This window comes from Echinops telfairi, unplaced genomic scaffold, assembly GCF_000313985.2.
Source record: "Echinops telfairi isolate 266 unplaced genomic scaffold, ASM31398v2 ScPeMD7_70;HRSCAF=299, whole genome shotgun sequence".
Lineage (NCBI taxonomy): Eukaryota > Metazoa > Chordata > Mammalia > Afrosoricida > Tenrecidae > Echinops > Echinops telfairi.
In genome coordinates this window covers 52951107-52959951 of record NW_022103968.1, presented here as the reverse complement: position 1 = coordinate 52959951, position 8845 = coordinate 52951107, and the positions used below count along the sequence as shown (strand labels likewise).

At 46.6% G+C, this 8845-nt stretch overlaps 1 protein-coding gene across 3 annotated transcripts in view; it reads right to left on the bottom strand.

Moving 5' to 3' along the window:
- Positions 1 to 1631: 1631 nt before the first annotated feature.
- The window catches only part of ARID5B (AT-rich interaction domain 5B), a 200589-nt gene continuing 193375 nt past the window's right edge, over positions 1632 to 8845 (bottom strand). For all 3 annotated transcript variants that reach the window (XM_004701110.2, XM_045291272.1, XM_045291273.1), the window contains one exon: positions 1632 to 7735. In XM_004701110.2, coding sequence (XP_004701167.1) covers positions 5570 to 7735 — 2166 coding nt within the window. In that variant the 3' untranslated portion in view covers positions 1632 to 5569. The remainder of the gene's footprint in view (positions 7736 to 8845) is intronic.

Here is an 8845-nt window from a genome sequence, read left to right as displayed (position 1 = left end):
AATCAGAATGGCGGCAAGGAGACCTATTTATAAAGGGCCAGATTAGCAAAGGGAGCACACGCCACCAGGAGAGGATGAGACCTCTGAGACCTCTCGTGTGCTGCTGCCACCTCTGGTGGTCTAAGAAAGGTTGGCACAGTGCCCCAGGGAGTCAACTATGATGAGAAAGGAGCCCCATGTCTTAATTAGAAACCATTTTCTCCCAGAGTGCTGGTGACATGCTTGTGACAGCCTATTATCTTCTATTGACTCCAAGTGCATGGTGACCAGGCGATGTGGTCAGACCCCAGGCATTCAAGGAAGTCCCATTTCTGGGACACAATAAAGGGAGTATGCAGGGCGCTAGGCTGCGCAGCCTCTTTTCAACCAATAAGCTGAGCAGGCCCAGGAATCCTGGAGGCAGAGGACCAAGAAAGAGATCAGAAATCTGTTACCACCCCATCTATGATGAAAAGGTCAACGTGGACCTTGGAATGTGCTATTCTGCTACCGTTTGGGCCCTTCCTGAATATCCCCCCCCCTCCAGACTTCCCATTGGGTCCACTTTCCCCATTCCATAAGCCCAACTGAAATGAACACCTTCTTGATCTTAGCATGTGACCCCCAGGCCCCTCATACCTCCAGCACTCTCTGCCTTTACCCAGCAGCCAGAGGAAAAACACCCACGGCTGATTCTGACTGACGGTGCCGTTGTAGAACAGAGTAAAACCGCTCCTTAGGGTTTCTAAGACTGTCCATCTTTATGGGAGAGACCACCTCACCTTTTTCTGCTGTGGAGCTATAGGTGGCCTTGAAGCACCCACCCTGCCATTAGCAGGCCCACACCTCACCCACAGCAGAATGTATCACTCAGAACTCGTCTTCTATTTGCTTAGGACAAAGACTAAAACACCCAACTTGGTCTCTTGGCACCTATCTTGCTACTTTCTAACCTTCCCTCCACCTCATTCCCTCAAGGTGATCATTTTGCTTCCGCGACGCAGGCATTTTCCTCAAGTCCTGGAAACCAAACGTACTCCCGTGTTAGGGTCTCTCCACTCCTCTCTCAACCTTCTTGCTAGCTCACACTCATCCTTCACCATCATTTCCTTTTGGGGCCTCGCTTTAGTTATTATCGCGTTCTCCCAAGGAACTAGGGCACCTTGGGGTCTGGCATTTATATGGGTGACTATTTGATGAACTCTCATTCCTAGGAGACCTACAAATTCCAGAGACACTCTGTCTCTTATTTTCCCTTGTAGTCCCAGATCCTACGCCTGTGTCTGGCAGTTGAGACAGATGAAGAAGCAGAGGCTTTGCCTGCCAGGATAGAAGCAAGGTGCACCATACAAGTGCCCAGACTTAACGGTCCCTGGGCTTCAGTTCCGAGTTTGCCATTAGTCAGCCTAGTGATCTTGGGTTAAGTGGAGAGGCCTGCCTTAAGCTTTCATCTTCTCAATAGTGAAATGGGCAGCGCAGAATCTCCACAAGGTGTGAAGATGACAGATAACACATGCAGTGGGCAGGTTCTCAATGAAGGGCAGGCATTATCAGTACTATTCCTATTATTATCCAACTTGGGTCAGAAAGCCATCTGGTGAGACCACCACTTTCCTTAGAAGCACGACAGAATTAGTACTCACACCCAAAAGGAAACAGATAGTAACATTTTTTATTAAATATTACAGTGGATCAAAAAGTACAAAATATCTCTTGCCTGCTATGTGATTGGGAAACTATTGGCACGTAATACAGTATCAAAAGCAGTAATAAGTACAATTTGGAAAACATACAAAATCGAGTGTTTATAGTTGGCTCAGCATTCTTCTGGTAGTGTTTAAATGAATGCAAAGGTTACTCAATAACCTCTCCATTGGGAAATTATATAATATAACTGGGCCAGGCTGCTATGTACAAATAATCACCTTACAGAGCATAGAGGGTACATAGCTGGAGTCACCAAAAGTATACAATATTTACAACACAGGAAAGTTTTAAAAAGTATAAACAGCCAAGAGATTATGCTGCTATTCTTCAGACATATTTCAACCATGGGGAGACAAGCAGAATATCAAACACATCAACAGCCAACACCGGAGTTTAAGTGCTTAAGATAATCATTTCAGTGGTGTGGGTCTCGCCAGGGCGAAACCGTTCCCATTTCTCTTTAAAACGGGGACAAGAGTAAAACTGGACCAGATGGGACTTGGCTGACCACCACCACATGTGACTCTGTGGAACAACAAGTGAAGAGAAATAAATGGTTCTCTTTGAAGGCACACTACATAAAATATATATATATATATTTATATATATTTTGTGGGATCACCTTGAAATTTCCATCAGACATACCAACACAGTGAAATACAGTACTTGAGAATTCATGCACCAGGTCCGAAAGTTGTAAAGTCAACACTGAGTTTTAACAAACCCTTCTGTAATATGCCCTGATAAACGAGTGAACTAAAGAGCTTCTAGCTAGAAAATAAATTAAATCAGTCCTGTGGCAAATATTACGAGTTCGAATCGCTTCCGAGGAGAACGCTTCCTTCTGACCTCAGCTGGTTGGGCTCTGTTTTATGTTGCCAAAAGCTAAACCAGAAGCTGCATGGAAAGTTTTTTTTAAAAAAAAATACTATTTAAAATCTCCAAACCTCAATAAATCAAGTACTTAGTGCATTTTGAATTTCAACATTTCTTGGAAGTCACACTCAGTAAATATATTTATGACTCCACTGCCAATTAGATTCCACAGCTTCCTTTACAAAACTACCAATAACAATGGTTAGATTGCACAAAGAAAGGCTTGTGCAATTCCATCCAACAATAAGGCCCCTTGAACTCAAACAATGCAAACAAAGCCCTATTTAAGACTTAAAATAAAATCATATAAAATAAAAAAGTAGCTCTCAGCCAATGAAGAGTGGTCTTTTTGAAAGATTTCCAAGATGTCTGTTCAGAGTTTTAAAACAAACACCACACGGCTTCTGTTGGGAAAGTATATACCCTCGCTTCCCTGTATTTGTTGCCCTGTTTTTGCTGAGGGTACGAGCTTCCCCAGGCAGAAGCGATGAGAGAAACCCAAGCTAGACCATGTTCCCATTGTTTGAAGATGGTGTGGGCCGACTCCAATGTGATGAAACCACACTGAAATCACTGCAGGGGGGGAAACGCAGCCCCCCACCCCCTCCTCTTCCCAAGGAACAGGTGAGTTCCAACAGGGCCAGCCTCCCTTGTCTTTGAGAAACGAACTCCTGCAAGCCAGATACAACCTAGCCCAGGTCTTCTGCAGAAACACCTAAGTCTCTTTGTTCTTCCAATTCTGGGACCATTCGATTTAGTGCAACTCTTCCATGTGTCCTGGCCAGCACTTGCTAGCTGGAATTGAGATTTTTCGTTTTCTCCCTCTAGCGTGTGCAATCGCAGGATAATCCGCACTCACACATTTATAACCTAAAGCCTACGAGTCTATCTATGGTTCTATTAAATATATCTATCTCTATATATTATTCCACAGGAAGGTAAATAATTAATTGAAGCAAATGGAACTCTTAACACTGGATCTCTACATTCTTTTGTTTCCACCTTTGGGTATTGAGTATGTTACATCGGATATTTGGCTTCATATCATGGAGACATTTCAATACAAATGGATGGCATGCAGGGCTTTGTTTAAGAAGCTCGGTTTCACTGTTAGTTTTCAGTATTTTGCAGTTATCTATTTCAATGGGGAAAACTGTCACCAATTTTCATAGCATTCATTATCTCAGAGGTAAAAGACTTGGTTAGCTATGGTCCTATTGTCTATAGGTAGTGTTGAGGGAGGGCACGGATGGAAGGACTGCGAATGTAGTCAAACGCAGTCGTCGGCAGAGATGGAACCTGGAAACAAAATCCCCTCTCTCTCTTGATCGAGTCTATTAACACTTAGAAAATGGATCCACCTGGATGGGACATCTCGGCGGCACATGGGATAAAGTGGCAAGCATGGCAGTACATGTTCTGCACACCCTTTGACCGCATGGATGGCTTGACCATTTATTCTCAACAATAAAAGAAATCAGAAAGTAGACTGCCTTGTCAGGCAAAGAAAGAAAGAAAGAAAGCCAAAGAAACAAGCCACCTTATGTGAATGTACACACACAAACTTCACGGCCCACAAAACCAAAGATGACAAACTGTTTTTGAAATGGGTACTCCAGTAAGCCAATTATCCCCAAAGATGTGACCTGCGAGGAGGTTCCTTCTTGGGAATAAAGCCAATCGATGAAGGCAAGGTTGCCCGTACCTTTGACTTCAAAGACCCCGGTCTCGGGGAAAGTATCTGGTGTTCAGGCCTCCAGAGAATTCAGCTTCGCCCTGTTCTCCCAACCCCCTTCCCCTGACCATTGAAAGGGATCAGTGCCAAAGCCAATGTAAATCATTTTGGCTCCTTTTTTAATTTCTGAAATTCCTAAAATATCTGTGCAGCCCACAAATATGTCCTCTAGACTCTTGCTATTCAGCAACTAGCTGCCAATGAGGTTTTTGTTTTTATGGTTCCTCTGGTATGTGGGGCAGTTTCACAGCCTAGATAAGGTGAGTACAATGCTCAATATTTTCACATCACCCGATACTTCAAAGCAAAGCATGTGGCCGCATAAGCAGCATATAAGCTCTTTCAACCCTGCCATCTCGGTGGAACAAAATCCTTAGTCGCACATCTGCAGAGGGACGCTCTTTGCGCTGGGGGTGCTCGAGAGATTTGTTTCCAATTGTTCCACTAGAATCAGTTGCTTCAATTTGTAAACAATAACTTTTACCACCCAAAGCTGCTCAAAATGATAAGATGTGGAAAAACGATAAACACACATCAGCAACGAGGACAGTCAGTCAGCCTTTAAAATAAAACAAAACCCCAAACAAAAAAGACCTGCACACAAAAGCGATACTGTTTAATTAAAAACAAAACAAAACAAGGGAACTGGGTGAAAATGAAACCACCTGTGTATAAATTAGGTAAGCAAACAGTGATACGGGTAGTTTTTTTGTTTGTTTTTCATTTTTCAAGAAGCAAATATATACAGTCAATTTAACAGTGTTTTACTTCTCTGGATTGTGTAATAGTGTCAACAGGAAAGGTCTATTGAAGTTTCACTATACATTGCATTGCTGGAACCTTGGAGAGTTTGAAGAAAAGAGGGGCATCCCTTGGCATACGCTTGCCAGCCTCCTTGCCCCTTCCTTTGAAATGCCTGCCCTCTCTTTCACCCCCACCTCCCCAGATTGCTGTCTGGCCATTTGCTGGGGTCCTGTAAGTTCTTTCTGTGGACCCATAAGTCCCTTCTCAGAACCCACTTGCAATTTTGAAATGGCCCGGGAGTGCAGGAAGCTCCATGTTGGAAAGGGGTCAAGACTGGCCATCCGAGGCAGGAGTCACCCCAGAAAAACCAAGCATGGTCGCCTCACCTCTTGGCCCCTTTGGCTGGGACTGCTCTCGCCCACAGATTAGAAGGAATACTGACTTCTAATTCCATACGGCATCCTCCCAGGGTAAGCGCGTGACACTCGGTCGGCCACGCCAGTTGGGAACACAGGCCAGGGCCGGGGCTCACAGTTTTGTACTGGGGTGGACAGAGGACAGCTGGGAAGCTGGGAAGGCAGCTTGAGGATTGATAGCAGCTAAGGGGTAAATGCTGTTGTGCAAAAGGTCACCATACGAACTTCCTACAGGGGTGGTGGCGGCCAAGTGCCGGTACAGCTGTTGGGAATTGGTCGGCGACGTGAAGATCCCTCTTTGCATCACCAGCGAGTGGAAAGCCAGGGGCTGCATGAGCGGGGAAAGCACACTCTGGTTTTTCAAGTACTGCAGAGAGTGAGAGTAGCCAGCTGGGAGCCTGGAGTTGAGGCCCGAGTTACACAGGCTCCCGGAATACAAACCGGGGAAGATAGGGGAGGAGAGGGGAAGCTTGTGGCCTTCCACCCCACCCCCAGAATGCCCACCGTGCACCGCCTTGCCACCGTCGCTCTCCTGCTCAGAGGCCTGCTCCTTCCCAGAGCCCTCCTTGGAGGTGTCCAGGGGAGAGACCGCCCTGGCCTTTTTCCCGGCGATCACGAGGTCCAAGTCCTCCAGGCTGCGCTTTATAGGACGGGCCGAGCCAACGTTCTGGGGGCTCATTTTCCGGTGCAGGATGGGGTGGACCATGCCTTCCATCTTCCTGAAATTCTCCAGTCTCATATGGTGCGGCTTTCTTGCTCTCGAAAGTGACTCGGGGTATTTTTTAGGGGCCGCCGACAAGGTCATGGGCGAGACCCGGCAGGCTTTGGGGTGACAGTCTCGGCTCTGGCTGCTTATGACCTGGAACTGGGAGATGCCTTTGCCCTCCTGAGGCCCTGCGGCTGAGTGGGCCAGGCCCAAGACCTTGCCCGTTGGTTTGTGCGGGTTCTTGGGAAGGCTCAGATCTGTTGGCTGATCATCCGTGGGAGGGCCTTCCGCTGTGGCCGGCTTTTTGTCTTGCAGATGCAGAGATGTGAGATAATTGACATGCAGCTTTTCTGGGTGTTTGTGGGGAGGGAACACGCTGTTTTCCGATTCCCTGTACATGTCCCTGGCAGGGTATTTGGATGTCTGTTCATTGTGAAGGTGATGTTCGGTGTGTCTGTAGAGGCTGTGGAGATGTGGAGACGAGTAGAAGTCGGCCAGGAAGCTGGGCATGTGGGAATAGGGGAGAGCCCTTTTCTCTGATACTTTATCCTTGCCCTCTTGCATCTCTTGCTTCAGGACGTAGGAGTCAGCGAGGGGGCTCAGGTGATGCTTGGAGAAGCCGCAGCGGGGGCCGTCCGATCGACTCAGTTTGTCATGCTTAAAAATGTCATTGATGGTCTTCCTTTCCTCAGAGGCCTTGCTTTTGAAACTCTGGACGTGCTGGATCACGGAGGGCCGGTTGACTGCCAGGTGGTCAGTGTTGTGGCTATGGTGAGCCTGTGACAAGCCCGAACATAGGTCATCCCTGGCGATCAGCTTCTTCTTACTGATCAGAGGCGGGGGAGAGCCATACGGGTAGTTGCTGGAGAGGCTGGCCCCACTCACTTGGGACAGAAGTTTCTTCTTGGCCAATGGGGACATGATGCCTGGGTTGCCCCTTGAGTAGAGCAGGGGAGTGTAATTGAGTCCATGGTTCTCATTCATGGGCCCGGTCAGGTCTTTGTCCTTAAACATGTCAAAAGACTGGACCACCAGGACTTTTGGTGTCTGCTTGAGTGCGTTGTGGATGTCGTCGGTGCCTAGCTGGTCCACCTTTACGGTGCAGTTGGCGATGTAGTCTGCCATCGCTGGTAATTTGCCCTCTTCCATCTCATGTGCGTTGGCCGAGGGTGGCTGTGCTGTTGGGAAGCTGGTTGCTTCTTGGAGTTCGTTGTCAGGGCTCTCTGTGAAACGGCAAGGTTTGGGCTCTTGTTTTGAGTCTACTTGGGCACTGGCGGAGGTGAGTGACGGTTTGCCAGCTGCTGGGAGAACAGCTGGGTCCCTTTCTGGGGCCAGAGGTACACTTGGGAGCAAAGGTGCAGGGCCCTTCTCTGGCCCCTCCTCTGCCGCCTGCTCACTGCTGGAAACTTGGTCTGTTTCATTGTCCTTCTCTGGGTGTGATCTGGACGTTGGGGGCCTTGATGCCGAATCCTGGTGCACTTCCGCTTTCTTCTTCTTATCTGTCGTGGGGAGCGGCTCTGTGACACTTTTCTGGTTTAAAGTCTCTGGTTCCTTCTCGTGCTCGGATGACACCTGATGAAATATTTCAAAAGACAGTCAGAAGGAAGGCAAAGACATTGACGCTTATTTTTATTTTTTTGCTGTGCAATAGAATATTACACACAAGTTTTGGGGGGCTTTCTTTTCTTTTTTTCATGAAGAGATGCTTGTCAATCAGCTCACAGGGTTTCTGTAGAGCGTTATTACTCTCCAATCAAAGCTCTAAACAAAGAAATTTAAATTACAGAAACATTAGGGGAAATACGCGCATTTGTTTTAGTCCCTTATGAGACACCTATCAAAATAGCAGAGTGCTATGTACTGATGGTATATAATCATATCGCTCCTTGATTCTAATATATAGCTTAATTCTGAGGTTGTCAAATCAGACAATTATCCAAATAGGTTTTAAATTAGATGTTGTCTTGTATGATACTCCAGAGAAAGATTTTTTTTAAAGCGTCTCTCTTTTCAAAAATTTCACCAACTCCATGTAAACAACAAACAACTTACTTTAACTCCTGGCCTTTCTTTCAGAGAGCAGAACCCTTCCTAAGGTGCTCAGTACAACGTACTGATGGTTAGTGATGCTGAGTGTTACTAGTAATCTTTATCTAGGGCCACAGCACATACTGATGATGCCAAATGTGGAACAATTAGGCAGACAAAACAGCAGCCGACCCACCCGAGAGAGGACACTCCAAATTGTTCTAGGCCGTGGCAACCAACATGTCGATTAGTGCTCACAAAGTTGTCCAAACTCAAGCAATGCGTAGCATCAACATTATAAATACAGCTTTTCTGTTCACTGAAATAAATTACAGCCAGCAAAATAGCGTTCTTTATGCATCTCTGTGGACGGAAGTTGTGGGCACAATTCGACCCATTCATCATATTATGTAGCCAAGTGAACTCTGATCTTCGATGCTTATTCTAACTTTCCATTTGTGACACAGCTGAGTAAAAGCCCTTTCAAAACTGCTGTCATTCCGCCCTGACGTATCACAGTGGAAGGCAAACACAATGCAGTTGTACTGAGCTGGCTTTTGGGGAGGGGCGGGGGCGTGTATCCCATCTCATCCGTTCTTCTCTGTTCAGACAAGAAGTCTCAATCGCATTAGTTTCTTGGGGCAAGACTGAAGA